At 41.4% G+C, this 15,371-nt stretch overlaps 1 protein-coding gene across 1 annotated transcript; it reads right to left on the bottom strand.

Annotated features, from left to right (window-relative positions):
- Window positions 1-419: 419 nt before the first annotated feature.
- qtrt2 (queuine tRNA-ribosyltransferase accessory subunit 2) lies at window positions 420-14,361 on the bottom strand. Its single transcript, XM_080050623.1, has 8 exons — window positions 13,847-14,361; window positions 13,416-13,471; window positions 11,322-11,398; window positions 10,147-10,356; window positions 8,452-8,651; window positions 5,750-5,901; window positions 2,960-3,071; window positions 420-1,143 (listed from the first exon to the last, which is right to left on the bottom strand). Exons 1-8 carry the CDS (start codon window positions 14,062-14,064, stop codon window positions 903-905), a joined length of 1,266 nt encoding a protein of 421 aa, XP_079906749.1. The 5' UTR covers window positions 14,065-14,361; the 3' UTR covers window positions 420-902.
- Window positions 14,362-15,371: the final 1,010 nt, after the last annotated feature.

The following is a 15,371-nucleotide window of genomic DNA, read 5'->3' as shown; positions in this document are numbered from 1 at the left end:
CCTGTCCCCCCACAGACATATGCACGGGCTGGCAGTCAATTATATCTCATCACCTTCAGAAAGCCTGCATGGGAGGCCAGAGAGGACCCATATCTTTATCTGATCATTATCCTCCCTCGGCAGCAGGAATGGAGGAGCTGGCAGCCTCCGAGACTTGAGTTAACCTCCCCGCATTGCCCGCGAGAGGACGACCAGCTAACACCGCCACATCTGGGAGTGTAGATTGGCACGTTTAAATGCAAAGCACGATCATATCATGCATGCTCATGTAGACAATCTACATGTTGTGTGAGAACTCATCCAAGTGGAACATTAACGAAATAACCATGGAGCACATGGACAATAACAGTTTGCCTGATGAAAACGGATCAATAATGTATGAAACAAAAAAAAAGGGACAACAAAGCCTCAAGGGAGTCTTATTATATGCATTACTTTTTAATGTATAGCATGAGAAAAAGCGAGACTTACTTTCCTTTTTTACCCCCAAACCAAAGTGGTCCCCAAAGTTGGTTCTTCCTCTCTATAGGAGCACTGTCATTCAAGTCGGGGCCCACAATTCTTCACCCTCACATTTTATTTCTTTATGCAGATTCCTCCTGATATCCTAATCCACCTAACCATGACTCTATCTCCTGGCTATCAGCTCAAATCGATACACTTGTGGAAGCGGGTCCCCCTGATGTGATGGCAGAATTCAACCACTAAAAAGGTTGTCTTCATCTGCTACCTTCTCTTTTAATCCTCCTCCTTCCAATGTGCTTGACAGACGTGACTTAAGCAACATACGGAGTGACTCTGCAGTGTCACAGTCTCTCCGACTGACTGGAGTGTGGAACAGCAAGATAAGAGGGAGAGAGCCAGATCAATCCCCCTCCCCCTATCTATCTGGTTGATCCGTCTTAGTACTTTGGTTCTGTCTCCCCAAGAACCTTCCTCTTGAGGAGGGCTAGTGTATCGGTGGCCAGAGCTTCCCTCAGGGCGCCAAAGAAGCCGTGATAGTGCGCTGTGTTGTGGATCATGAGCAGGACTCCAGCCAGCAGCTCATTGGTCACCAGCAGGTGGTGAAGGTACGCCCTCTGGTGGTTCTTACAGCAGTAGCAGCCACACCCCTCCACCAGCGGCTTGAAGTCATTGTGGTACCTGGACACAAGTTCAAGGTCAATTCACAAAAAACCTAAATGTACACCAAGAAGAGTTCAACAAATGTATAAAAAGCCCCTGTAAACCCAAATCCACAAATTCCTTATAACTATTTCATTTGGTTTAGTTAGTTAGTTAGTTGCATGCAGACCCGTCGCCAGACCTCAGTCTTAAGGGGGGCATATGAACTGCATAGGGGGGCACAATTATTATTAGCCTACAGTACGTATATTTTTAATAGTCCTATAGGCCTACTCTATTCGCGCAGCACGTCATCATCACGTTCAACTAACCAACAGCGGTAGCCTCTATAGCCTACAACATCAGTCCTCATAATTTAAAGCAATACATTACATAGAAGCAATGTTATGAATATCCATAAAACACTTGACTATACAACATATTAGATGTAGCATAACACCAGAAGCATATCTCAAACATTGCATTTAAAGCAGTCAACAGAGGGATATGCATTGCTATTACACACACACACACACACACACACACACACACACACAAACGATAGCCTACTTTGAGTGGAGGCAGGGCTGTGCTCTCTCCAGTCCCTTCTATCAGTACAGCGGGAGGCGGCGTTTTTCCGACCTCAACCTCCTCATCAACATATCTTTCGGCCACCGGGTTCAAAGCAGCCAGTGCGCGAATGAGCTCGCTACTGCGCTCTCAAAAAAGCCCATCCATCTCTCCTTGCACAGCATCAATAACACTGTAAAATACTCTCTTGAACTCAGTCTTTTCGTCTGTCACTTTGTGACGGACCAACTGTTTCCTCAACTGCAAATCCGCGGAGGTTCTTGTAAATTGTGCGTCTTCTCTTGCTTGGACCGGGTTCGGTCCGGGGTCGGTCTCCGGCACAGCCTCGATGGCCGTGGCTGGAGGAGCGCAGAGTTCCCACAGTGCAAAACTGTGGCTTCACGCAATCAGAAGTGTCACCGCGCTGAACATGTCCATAATTTCGGCTTGTAGTAGTCTAGTCTGTTATAATGCGGCTCGAAAAGTGACAACAGTTTGACGATCCGATTTGGCAGAGGAGACTGTTGGTGGGCTTTTCAACCATTACCGAATATCGATTATGATGAACTAGAAATGAAATAGTAAGCTGGCGAAAACTCATCCAGCTTCACTTTTAAAAATGCGCGGTAACTGTTGAGCGGCTACATTGACGTATTACGTAGGCCTACGTAGCCTTACTTTCTTTTCAGTAAGGCCGTGATAGGCTGTTGCAGTTTAGACAGACTCCCATCAATCAAACAAAATCACACCATTGTTTCTTTATATTTTAAATGTTTTGATGATAAAGAATGCAACATTAGTATTTATCAACACAAAATTAGCTACTATGATATTATAAAATAAAAATTAAATTAATAATAGTAATTTTTTTTGAGAGATCTGTGCCCCAACTGGGGGGGGGGGCACAAGCATTCTTGGGGGCGGGCCCGGCCCCCTATGGCCCGCCCATAGCGACGGGTATGGTTGCATGATAGTAAGCATCTGAAAAGAGTCAGGCATTATCAATTAGAATTAGATATTGTGATTTAGGTTTGATAAACTTTACAGAAATTACGTTTAGATGAGGTCAGGCTCCGGTTCTGATTACACACTAAGTATTTTGAACCAATCACGAACGATCTAAAAATACAAATGACTATTGCCATGGAGACCTCTCAAACGGTCTTCAAGGAAAAAATAAACTTTTTTGTTTAATTATATTTTAGAACATGTTTCCAAAAGGCTTTACAGCAAACATTCTGCAAGCACCGCTGCATATAAAAGCATTTGGGTCACCGCCACAAACCTCTTGTCTTTGAGGTCCATCTCAAAGGAAGTCATCCGTGTTCCACCAACATCAAGATCTCCTTTCTGTCGTGTGTCCTCCACTGTGTCTGGCTCTTTGTCCAGCTCCAGCACTGCCAAAAGATCCATACACATTCTTAATCCCAGCACACCACAAACACTCACACTAATCTCTCCCTCCGGGAAAAAAAATTAAAATAAATACATCCCTTTGTACATAACCACAGCACTTAATCAAAACACAGGAACACATACTGTTGCTTCCCCCACTCCTATATTCTCTCTGCCATTCAAAATATAATTACTTACTTGCTGTTTTCTGACTATGAAAGCCTCCCTAACACAGATGGGTGTTCACAGCGAGGTGACTGCCAATCATTTAATGAGAACGGAGAAAGGTAACGAGAGCTGGTGGAGAGAGACGCCTTGTAAAAATAACTAACGTTAAAGAGACAAGAGATGGAAGGAAGAGGGAATAATATAGGGAAGGAGAGGGTGGAAAGAAGGGGTCCATATCAAAGCATGATTAAAGATGGAGATTAAAAAGCAACAATAGGGCTAACATGGGTGTAGCACAGATTGTGGAGGGTGAAGTAGAGAGCAACAAAGTGTTAAAGCATAGCATACAAATTATTTATATTGGGGGTGTAAGCTTACGGAGGAAGTGATAAGCATGAGAAGAAAAGAGAAGAAATGAGCCTTGACTAAAGCTAATAAGATAAAGAGGAAGATGAAGAGCAATTCTTTTTAAGAAATGTATGGGGCAGTAAATCCAGAAACAGTGAAGCTGTGAAATGATTCAAACGAAAGGTCTAAAGTTTGAGAGCTACATAAAAAAAGAGTTTGAAACATTTCCTTGTAAACCTTAACTTCATGCCCTTCAGAGGCTGATAATTAATCATTCTCACAGACCTTACATTAAACAAAAAGGATACTGCGGCTTTCTTTTTCTCAAAGTGAACAAATAAATAGTACAATTTATGAACTAGGCCAGTTTGTCTAACATCACAGGCTTACATGATCAAATGTAGCCGCTGCAATTTTTTATATGGTGTAGCAATCTCAAAGCAAAGAATATCTCCTTAAGATGTTTGAGCATCTAAAAATATTGTTTAACTACAGGGAAAAGAAAAAAGTGGGACATCTATGTTGAGCAAAAATCTATCTCACCTGCAAGTGGCAACTTCTGAAAAATACAGAACATTCCCAAAAAAAAAAAAAATTATTTTACACAATGTTTTTTTTTTATAACAAGTTGAAACAGATTCTGGTCTTTACTGGGGATTGCTGTGTTTTGGCTTCAGAGGGAAGTAAAGGTGGATGAGCAGTGTGGGGCGAGAAAAGAAAGATGGGAAAATGTAGATAAAAAGTTGTAAAGATGGAGAGAAGAAGTGTGTGACAGAAAAAAATGAGGGGAATAGGAATGAAGGGGTGAATGAGCATATATGGTCAGCCATGTCAAAAAGGACCGTAAGTGGGGGTTGTGGGACACCGGCTCCCCCAATGGGGCCGGGTAATTGCCTCAAAGGGGAATAGGAATTTCCCTTCAGGTTTGACACCATCGCTGCTCTCACCTCAGCTGAGCCACATAACTCTCAATCGATTAGTGCCGTCTGACACTAGATGCTGCCGGATACTAAACTCCACTCTGTCAGTCATGCCCGTTTTAACAATGTACTGTACTGTATATAAAAGAGGTTTAACACAACTTTTTTTAATGAAGCGCTAAGTCCTCTTCATCGGTCACATTGAGTTCCCACAGCTCATGACAGTCATGTGGCTTTTCGCTTGGGACGTAAATCTGAACAACGGGCCTTGGACTAAATTGTTGCCTTACTGATGCAGCTGTGAGATACATCATTGATTTCATTTCAGCTGACTTTTCTTTCCAACCAATTATTTCTTGACCTGGGTCTAAGAAAATGCAAACCGGCCAGCCGACTACACACAAACAAACTGGTACAAATATAACTTTACTAACCATTAGATCTAGCTTTTTTTTTTTTATGCAAAATAAATCCCTTGTGACTATCATTTCATACTTATTCATTTTGTGAAAACTGGCTCAAAAACAGCAGACACATTCAAGCAATTGAAAGTAGATTAAGGGCTTCTCACTCTGCAAAGTCTTCTTGACACTGAACCATTTAAGACACGATAAGGAAGGTGTAATTAAACTCTCCGATGTTAGACGAAAGGCCCTTTATTCTATGTATTTGAACCAGGGACATCTGTAAGCATTTTTAACTGCTATGGCTTCCTTTGGGAATTAGCATTAGCCTGTTAGACTCATTATTGGGATATTTAATCATCCCTCCAGTGCACATCAAAGTGGGGCCTATAACATCCATACTTCTCTTTTAATGACATCTCTGCATATTTATATTTCATATTATTTACTATCTATGATATTTACGATAACATGCCTTCACTAATTGCTTTGTACAAATCTCTCTGATGCTAATTATAATAGTGAAAAGTAATCATATTTCACAGCACAATCCCATCTCCCTCAAGCTTCATTCTCAGCCAAACGCATTTAGAGAGAGAGAGAGAGAGAGAGAGAGAGAGAGAGAGAGAGAGAGAGACCACCTACCCAAACTCCTAAATTACAAATTGACATGTCAACTTGCTCAAGGCGTAATGTTACAAGGTCTCGACTCGAAGACAATTTTTTTCTATACTTCTGGGGGGAACTTGTGTTTCAAAGGAACAAAAATGTTCAAACGAGCAATATAAATGGGCAAATGATGGTTCTTTTAAAATCAGAAAGTTGTAACCAAAACTGTACCTGTGCGCTCCGGGTCCGCTGACACGTGGAAGCTGAAGCAGAGAGCACAGCCCCGTTCAGTCACCTGGAAGGGGAAGAAACTCTCAAACAGGTCCACGCCGGCTTCCACGCACGCCAGCACCTCTTCAGGTCGCCCTACCCCCTGTAGCAGTCTGAGTCACATACATACACACATACACACAACATACACAATAAAAAGAAGAAGGGAAAAAAAACTAAATAATTCATAAAATTTCATGTAACACACATAAACATCTACAATAGAGGCGCTCACAAACACCAGCAGTATTTCTCTACCTTCCAACTATACAGTATGTGCACGCTTGTGTGTTTGTGCTTTCGGTCAACCGACCCCCTCTCACGCTGTGCCTGCAGGCATCAAGGTCAAGCCCAATTTAGCCTTTGATAATTACTCCACATTCCAGTAGGAAGCAGCATCTCCCTGACAGCCAGAGAAAGCAGCAGGTCGTCTGTTTCTGACAGAGAGACGTTATCAATCACGCCCGGGAGAGAAGCTCGCTCAAGTGGGACAGTCTCCAGGGAGAAGCCTCTGTAAAGCTACAGGCTTATGTAGTTTGGAGAGGCATGCAGTTGGAGAGAAAGCCTTTCTAGTCTGTCTTTTTAATATATATATATTTTTTTACAATTGTTAGATTTTTTTTTAAATAAAAATTGCCCACAAGCTCCCAGAGCCAAATGTAAGTTGTGTTAAAATTACTGGTTTTAGTCCAAAAGCTGAATATATTCAATGTATAATGAAATATAACAGAGAGAAGAAGGGAATCCTCACATTGAAGAATTTGGAACCAGAGAATGAAAAAAAAATGACAAACGATTTACTGATTATTGTCAGTTGATCACTTAATGAACAAATCATTACAGCTCTAATTAAAGAATATTTCAAACCGGAAGAAAATAATTGACTGTACACCACAAAATAATCCTTTGAACGTGTTGTTTTACAGCCACTTATTGTAAAAACATCCATGTCTATTATTGTTTAAGGTTATGTGTAAGCCAGTACAGATGTAAACACAAAGCTCAAGCATACTATACATTTTAAAAAAGCCAATCATTGTCAGCAGACAGTGATAAATTATTATTAGCGCTGGTGCTATCCTTTAAGGTGGATATGTTAATGTATGCTGACAGTGGTTGTGTCTCATTTAAGGGTCCGCAGCCTGCGAAGGCTGCATTTGAAGACCGATTGCGTCATAGCGGCGCGCAAAGGCTTGTCCCATTTGGAAGGCTCCTTCATATGCGGCCGAGAAATGCAGCCTTCGTTTCACGGTTTTGAAGGGTCCAACAGATGTATCCTTCGTGGCTCAACATATCCCAAGATTCATTGCGTTTTTTTGGCATAAAATAAAATAAAATAAAAAATAACTAAACAGCAACGTGTTGCTCCATCTTCTTTTATCTTCCTTTCTTTCTTGTCTTTTCTTTTATTTCTTCTTGTACTTTTCTTCCTTTTCGTCTAGTAGGCAACTTCTTTTTCTTTTTTCATCCGTTGACAAGGCTGTTTCCGTCGGCAGCAATCAGGGTTCCTAGGCAGCACAGGAGCAGCGAGTCGTGACGCAAGGTAACGGCTTGTTACGCAAACCGGAAATGCTCGTAAACGGAGACCTGCGGAGACCGTCTCATTTAACAACGCTCATTCGGCCTTCGGTTCGGCCTTCACGGCTATGGCCTTCATAGACCGCGTTCTTAGAAGGATGCGGCCCCTCGATTGAGACACAGCAAGTGTGTGGAGGGAGCATGGCACAGCGGCTGAGTTTTCACTAATAATCAATCAAGCAGGATAATTAACTGATAAAACAGTATCCACCAACTGGGTCCACTCAGTCTCTGAATCATTGTTTTAACACAGAAGATTCTGCTTTTTAAACCGCACTTCTGCGTTGGTTTAGAAATAAAATAGAAATAAATACATGAAGATAAATAAGATTCATGAAAAGTTTATCATTTTATTTTTCAGTTGCAAATAATTACTATATAAAATGTTCACAACTGATAAATTGTTTTGGTAGTTAGTGAAACATATTCTCCTGTTAGAGGTTAACAATTTGTGGAGGGTTGGGTTCTTTTTCCAATTTAAATTATTCATTAAATTATAGATTAAACAATTTAAAAATAAAATCTAAATCCAATCCGTCTCCAGCTTCTCCAACATGAGGGTGTGCTGGTAATCTTTGTTTAACCACATTATAATTTAAAGATATTTAGGTGTTGGGACAAATATAGGCACTTGAAGACATCACTTTGGAAATGTTGCCAAATATCTGAAGTTAAAGAGGCGACGATTAATCAATTGTTGGTTGCAGCCCTAGATTGTTGTCCACGTATTATCTATTCTAAATGCTAATGAGTAAATGATTGATAAAATCAGCACATTAATTAATGACGAAAATCAGGAGTGGTCGCTCAGTTTGCTTCTGTGTTGATTTACTGTAGAGCATCTACAAGCTGATGGAAAACTGGAGGATAAATACAAGGCATGACTTTTCCTTAACTATGATGAATACAATTCTAACATAGATGGTAATGTTGGTTGGTTCAATCTTCCACTTTTTGTTTGGTTGCCGTTGGCATAATGTAATCAGTGAGTATTATTCCATTAATAATACGGAGTGTGTGAAAATCTCCCCTTTACAACTGTAATCAATGAACATTTGTGTCACACAGTCACAAGCTGTGCTGACCTGGGTTTGTCTTCAGGCAGCTCTTTGGTCACAGCAGTGATGAGCTGGGTCCTCAGGGCCTGGTCCATGGCGCCTGTCTGGAGGCCGTCCAGACAGAATCCTGCCACAGGCCTCTTGGAGGTCTCTCTGGCTGAGCGCAGCCTCTCGTCCAGGATGTCTCCTCCTTCCACCACCCCGAACACCTCCACTCCCTCCAACTCCTGCCAATGACACACAGGTTGGTTATCCAACAGAAATGAGATCAAAGAAACAGACTGAGAAAGAGGGAAGAAACATTGAACTGAAACCCTTAAAAACTTAAAAAAGGGGACATAAACGTTCTATTCTTGGCAGAATTCCTCTGGATTTTGATGACTCAACATGAAGTTGACAGGGAGGAAAGACAGTGTGGAGCTCAGCAGCAGTCCAGCAGCTCCCTCTGTACAACGTTGTCTAGATTACCTGCAGTATGCCATCGCTCAGTGACGTGCCATCTGCCTACCCAGCAAAATCCCTAAAAATAGAAATTAAAAAACTTTGTTTTACTACGAGCCTTTTAAATAAACAGGTACATGAACGAAAGGATTAGCTAGCTGTGCAATCAGTCAGCTTCTGGATTGCTATCGGCTTGCTTTTTTTCTACAGCCAGAGATTCAGGGTGCAAGCCATAATTAGCCTGGAAATCCAAACCTGCCGCTGTCGGTCTGGGCACGCTCCATAGAAGCGCATTTAATATGTCAGAAAATTCTGAGCTAAGTTTCAATTGGTTCTATCTGATATGGGCGGGCCAGAGCCCTATATATGGTGCTCTGGGGCGGACGTAACCGGATGACGACAGTGCTGTGCATGCGCCGTCAAAGTCATGATAGTAAACAGCAGAGATGGCTGTGGATATGTTGTTTGAGTTTGAGACGGCTTTGGCCTCGACACTTAGAAGTAGTAGGCTAGTGTGAATCAGCGAAGGTTTGACTTGTTCCCCTATGTACGCCTCAGCCCCTGGTGTGAGGGATTTGTGTGTGTGTGAGTGAGTGAGAGAGAAAGAAAGAAAGAAAGAAAGAAAGAAAGAAAGAAAGAAAGAAAGAAAGAAAGAAAGAAAGAAAGAAAGAAAGAAAGAAAGAAAGAAAGAAAGAAAGAAAGAAAGAAAGAAAGAGAGAAAATCAGCCGTGCGTGCCTGTTTGTTTGTTGTTTTTGATTTAACAATAGGTTTGAGTAATTTGTTCACTGCCGTCGGTTCTGTTTGTCTTTTTTCTTAATTCTATTCAATGCTTTACATGTATCTTCCAGAGAACATTCGGAATGCAGCCAGGCAATTAAATATACGGAGGAGCAAATAAATGCATTTAGTTTTAGGCACTGAAACTGGTGTAGTAACTAATGAAATGTCTTCTTCACAGCCCTATGTGAATAGATCTTCACTGTTTTTTCTATCATGAAACGAGGTCATGTTCGACTGCCTTTATAAGGAAAACACGTGGATTTCATTAGCCGTGCTGGATGCAGAGCACTTACACATTCACTGATAATGTATCCTTGATAATCCCACTGTGTTTCAAGACGTAGTACATCAATCTTTGTCCCATGTGGTGTACGCCGTGCATGACTGATTCAAACATGTAAGCTGTGTGGAGTGGAATGGGTTTAGACTACTCTCTCGGTGTGTGTGTGTGTGTGTGTGTGTGTGTGTGTGTGTGTGTGTGTGTGTGTGTGTGTGTGTACCTTTGATTTTTGGTGCTCAAGCAGACACTCATCCAAGTGGGCAAGGGTTCGATCCACTGATTTGCGGACCCTTTTGCGAGAGGTGTTGTTCTGCCACGTCTCTCCGTCGGCCATGCTCTGGTACCAGTCTGGCTGCAACGTCTTCTGGAGAGCCATGAACTTGGCCACGGTCAGCTCTATCCGCCCACCGCTGCCCCACACTGACACCGTCTAATGACAAAGCATAGTGGGCTTGTTCATGTAAAAGAGGCTTGAGAAGAAACAATAGCTTTTAAAAAATGATTCGCTCTTTAAGAGGAACAGTAAGATAAAGAAAATCAATACAAATACTACAGAAGCAGGCTACCTTAGTTTAACATTGAATGGAAGCAGTGGTTTTCAGCTAGCCTGCTTCCCTCCAAAGGTAACAAAATCCACCTGAGGTTGACCAAAGCTGACATTCACTCCCTCACTTGTTGTTTTTGCTTATGCAGGGGGCAGCAGCTCCAGCAGGGGACCCCAAACCTACTTTTACCGAGCCACATATAGACCAGCTCTGACTGGGGGATGCCGAGGCATTCCCAGGCCAGTGTGGAAGTCAAATCTCTCCACCTAGTCCGGGGTCTTTACCAGCATGCTTACCAGATGCCTCCACTCAACTGGCTCTGTCCTTTCTACGCAAAGGAGCAGCGGCTCTACTCTGCATTCCTCACGGATGACGGAGCTTCACACCCTATTTCGCCAGCCACCCTCCTGAGAAAACCCATTTCGGCCACTTGTACCAGCAATCTATCTTCTACATTCTGGTCATGACCTAAGGTGATATTAGGAACAATGATTGACCGGTAGATCGAGAGTTTTGCCTTCTGGCTCAGCTCTCTTTTCGTCACAATGATGCGATAAAGCGAGTGCAACACCACCCCTCTGCTCCGATTCACCGGCCAATTTCACACTATATTGTTCCCTCACTCGCCAACAAGACCCTGAGGAACTTGAAGTCCAAACTCGTGGTTTTGATGGGAGGTTATATATGTGAGTATCTAGAATGTTAGGCAGCCTTTGCAACCTTCGGACAGATCCAGGAGTGAAAGATACGCCAGAGGTATCACTTTCCTCATCTAACTCTCTGCATAAAGGGGAATGAGTGTATATCCCAACATGTGTAATTATCCCTTTGAGCAAAATCTAAATCTCACCTTATTAGTGGTATGACCTGTAGGGCAGGGGCTGGCGGAGTCGTGAAGGGAGCAGTACAACACAGTGTCGTGAAGACCTGCACAAAAGAACAAATCCAAAATCAAGGCACATCACTCACAGAGAGTAACACCAGACGAAGGTGTTACATGCCGAGCACGAAGCGAAGTGACGGAGCGAGACGTTTGATTACCGCGTGTTAATGTGACAACTCCGAGTCAGGAGGAAGGACTGAGGTTATCAGCAAACCCAGCAGACGAACAAAAGGTGAGGAAAACAAAAGGGGTAACAGCAGCAATACACGCTGTTATTGTTTTCAACTTATTCAATCACTGCTCTTCCCCTTTCGCACTTTAAGAGTAAGCACTGTAGCAATCCCCTGACAGATTACAACAAGTGGCGCTACAGTGATTACATTTTGTAATTTCAAATTTGGTTGCCTCAAAGAAGGATGAAGCTTACTGCTGTACTGCAAAGCCAGTCTTTAGAGGCATTTAAATAAATGTCACTCAGAAACAGCACTACTTTTTTTTTAGTCAATCAATTTTTCAATTTACAACTAAAACTGTTTTTTATATCGAGTCTCTCCAATTCAATCGGTGGAAATAATGTAGGCCACATATGCCGAAAGCTTTTCAGAGTAAATTTGTGCTGTACATGCATGACATTTACATCAATCAACTCGTCAAACTAGCACAGGATTTTGAACCCTGCAGCATTTCTTATTATGGTTATTATGCTGAGGGTTAAATAAAAAGTAATTCATTTTTTTTACTTGTTTTGTTTTTTTGACAGTATGACAGACAGCTGTGATTAAATAGCTACCAAAGCTGCTTACACAGCACAGTTAAAGTGACATGCTGAAAGTAATGTGTTTTAGTGTATTAATAAACAGAGTTGAGGGATTTCCTACATACAGTTGTTATTTATTTTAGCTAATCTGTTATATGCTAATACAATTCCAATGTAACACAATGTTTCTTCTGCTGAACACATACTACAAAGAGTGACATTGACTCCATAAGGTCCACTGTTGTGGAGCTTTCGATAGTATCGCACACTGTTTGTGATCTGTTGTTCTCAAAAAACTTTTGATAAACTATTTGAGCACAGTGTTGCTACTACTGTTGTCATATGATATGACATATCCTGATGTATAATCTATAACTCTGGTATAATAGATTTTCAAATATATCATTTAGCATCAAATAAAATGTAATACACTTCTGAAAATGTAATAAAACCCAATAACGTAGTGACTAGATCAGCACTGGAAATGTATTAATTACGGATGATGTAAAACTGTTCAATTTCAGTCCAGAGTTCTACATTTCGTGTTGTAAGAATTTAAGATGCTTGAACACATTATATATTTGGAATGAAAGAATGACTGTGTTAAAAAAAGGCACAAAGTTGGTGAAGTTTAGTGTTGAAAGATCCCTGATAACCTTGTTTTACAGATCCTGGCTGAGCTGATTTTTTACTTTTATCTGTTGCTATGCAGTAACAAAGGTGATCAAGGTCTGTAGCAGGTTAGCAGCATCACAGGTTCTCAATAGAATAGTCTGTCTAGTTTATAAAACGGTTGTTAAAGAAAGCAGAATCCACACTCTGACAGCATCCCACCTTGGCTTGGACCCACATGAAGGGTATTACATTACCAGTCAGGACATCATATTACATTATTGGGTTTAAATTCCTTTTCAATCAAGTGAAAAATATTATTACATTTTTAAGCTTTTATACCTTTACAAGAAAGTATTACTTTATTGTGAGCTAAATCCAGTCAAATGTCTAGGCCAATGAGTATTAGATCTGCAAATCACAAACACCTGTAGATATAATACTAATACTTGTTTACACTTTCATATCCAATGTGTTAATATGAACAACAACACTTCAGGGTAAAATGCTGATGATTGATGACCTTTTCATCAATACTGCATAAATATAGGAATAGCATTGGGTACCGTAAGTTTTATCAATTCAGTTTGGTCTGCTAGAAATTCCTAGCTAATCCTGATTTCTGTTTGTATGATAGGAGGTAACGATAGAGGAGAGGTGCAGAAGAAGAAAATGTGACTGAACACAAGTACCTGCAAACTTCCTGAATCCATCCTTAAACTCCTCCAACACTTCCTGGTGCTCTGCTCTTTAGAAAGGAAGAAAAGGTGATGGTGATGGGCGTCAGATCGCACAGAGTTCAGTGTGTGTGTGTGTGTGTGTGTGTGTGTGTGTGTGTGTGTGTGTGTGTGTGTGTGTGTGTGTGTGTGTGTGTGTGTGTGTGTGTGTGTGTGTGTGTGTGTGTGTGAGTGAGTGAGTGAGTGAGTGAGTGAGTGAGTGAGTGTTATTTTCGTAATATTTGTGTTATTATTTGTAATATTCGTAATATTGTAATGCTTTGGCAACACAGTTTGTACCACAAATATCATGCCAATAAAACTTTTTGAATTGAATTGAATTGAATTGAATTGAATTGAATTGAGAGAGTGAGAGAGAGAGAGAGAGAGATTTGAGGTAAGCTTACGCGCTGGACAGGGTGAGCTGAGCAACAGAAGGCAAGTTGTTCAGGGTGTGCAGTGTGTCCTGGGTGAGGTGGGGCACTGTGCCAAAGTGTGTGTACAGCAGACACCCCGGGACTTCCAGTGAGTGCTGTCCCGTCCTGCCGAGCCCCTTCAGCACACCCAGCCGACCCCCTCCCTGAACCACACGGGACAGCTCCAGCTTCATCCTGCTGCCCGCCATACGCGCAGCCCAGCAGCCGCAGATATTCACTGAACTACGCAAATGTACAAAAACTTGACCACGGCGAGTTTTAAATGACAGGGATAGTTGCTGTTATGTTAGCGAAAGAACATGTGAATTAGCCACGTAGCTACTCACGTGTTACGAATGTATGCAGGCTTTCCCCGAGTTGAAACGTGTACTGCCCTTAAATGACGCACGTTAATAAAACCTTAGAACTCAGAGCTTTATGGACCTGATTATACGCACTTTTTTTTTAATTCAAAAGCATATTTCATACGCTTACTGCATAGGTGCCTGATAGGAACTACACGTCGTGGAAATATGACGTCATCAAAGTCCGCGGCCGCAGCTTAAAGAAACTGCTTCCCTTTTTGACAAAAACATGAATTCGTTTTGTTGTGCTGTATGCAAACCTTTACATGAGTGGTGTCAACGATTTTATCAATTTAACATAGCAGTTTTACAAAATGTTAAAAGTATGTTTTGTTCATTTAGAGAAAAGATCACCGTTGCTATAGTTACCAGAGAGACGACTGACAAATAAAAGGTAGTCGGACCTGGGACACGTAGTCCTGACATGCTTCATGGATCTAACAATTAGCTTAGAAAAATTGTTCATTCACTACATTACCCAAAATCCTAAGTGGTCAAGTCGTCGGCAGTTTTATTTACAGGTTTTGCGTTTTGCTTGGGCTCTTTGTAGTGACTTCTGTTACTTACTGTTTACATCAATTTGAAATCTTTTTTATTAGGGCTTGGCGTAGAAGAGGTCACTGTTATGGTTGGGGACGATATTATTTTAGCAACGCAGTCTACAAATACATAGACGATGGCATTTTCAGGTCACAACGCTCAGCTGTTTAGTTGGAAAAGGCTCGGCGAGAGTAAACCATCTGCAGACAAAGTAAGTTTACAGTTGGATTAATGTTAAATGGGGAGGTATAAGGCTTTTGGAGGGAGGGAACCAATTAAACTGTGGCTGCATATTCTGGATAAAAAATCCAAGGTTCTCACCATATCTAAAGGGAAAACATACAATAAAAATGTTCTGCAGGATTATCACTCCTCCAAGAGATGTAAAACTCCAATTGTAAAAAGAGCACTATTGGATTTATGAATAAAGGATAAGCCATCCGTGTTAATACTATGCATATGGTTAGATATCAAGGCATAGCTCATATCAGTGGACACTTTAGAAATGGTTATATGGCCTTTCTCAAATACTGTCAAATGTCTGCAGCCTGAGATGGAGGTAGGCTATAATTAAACCTCTGCAAGTAAAAGCCCTACCTTTTGTACATCTG

Source organism: Ammodytes marinus (assembly GCF_949987685.1).
Source record: "Ammodytes marinus genome assembly, chromosome: 21".
In the NCBI taxonomy this organism is placed as follows: domain Eukaryota; kingdom Metazoa; phylum Chordata; class Actinopteri; order Uranoscopiformes; family Ammodytidae; genus Ammodytes; species Ammodytes marinus.
The sequence above is the reverse complement of the archived record's forward strand: the minus strand, read 5'-3'. Positions and strand labels throughout refer to the sequence as shown.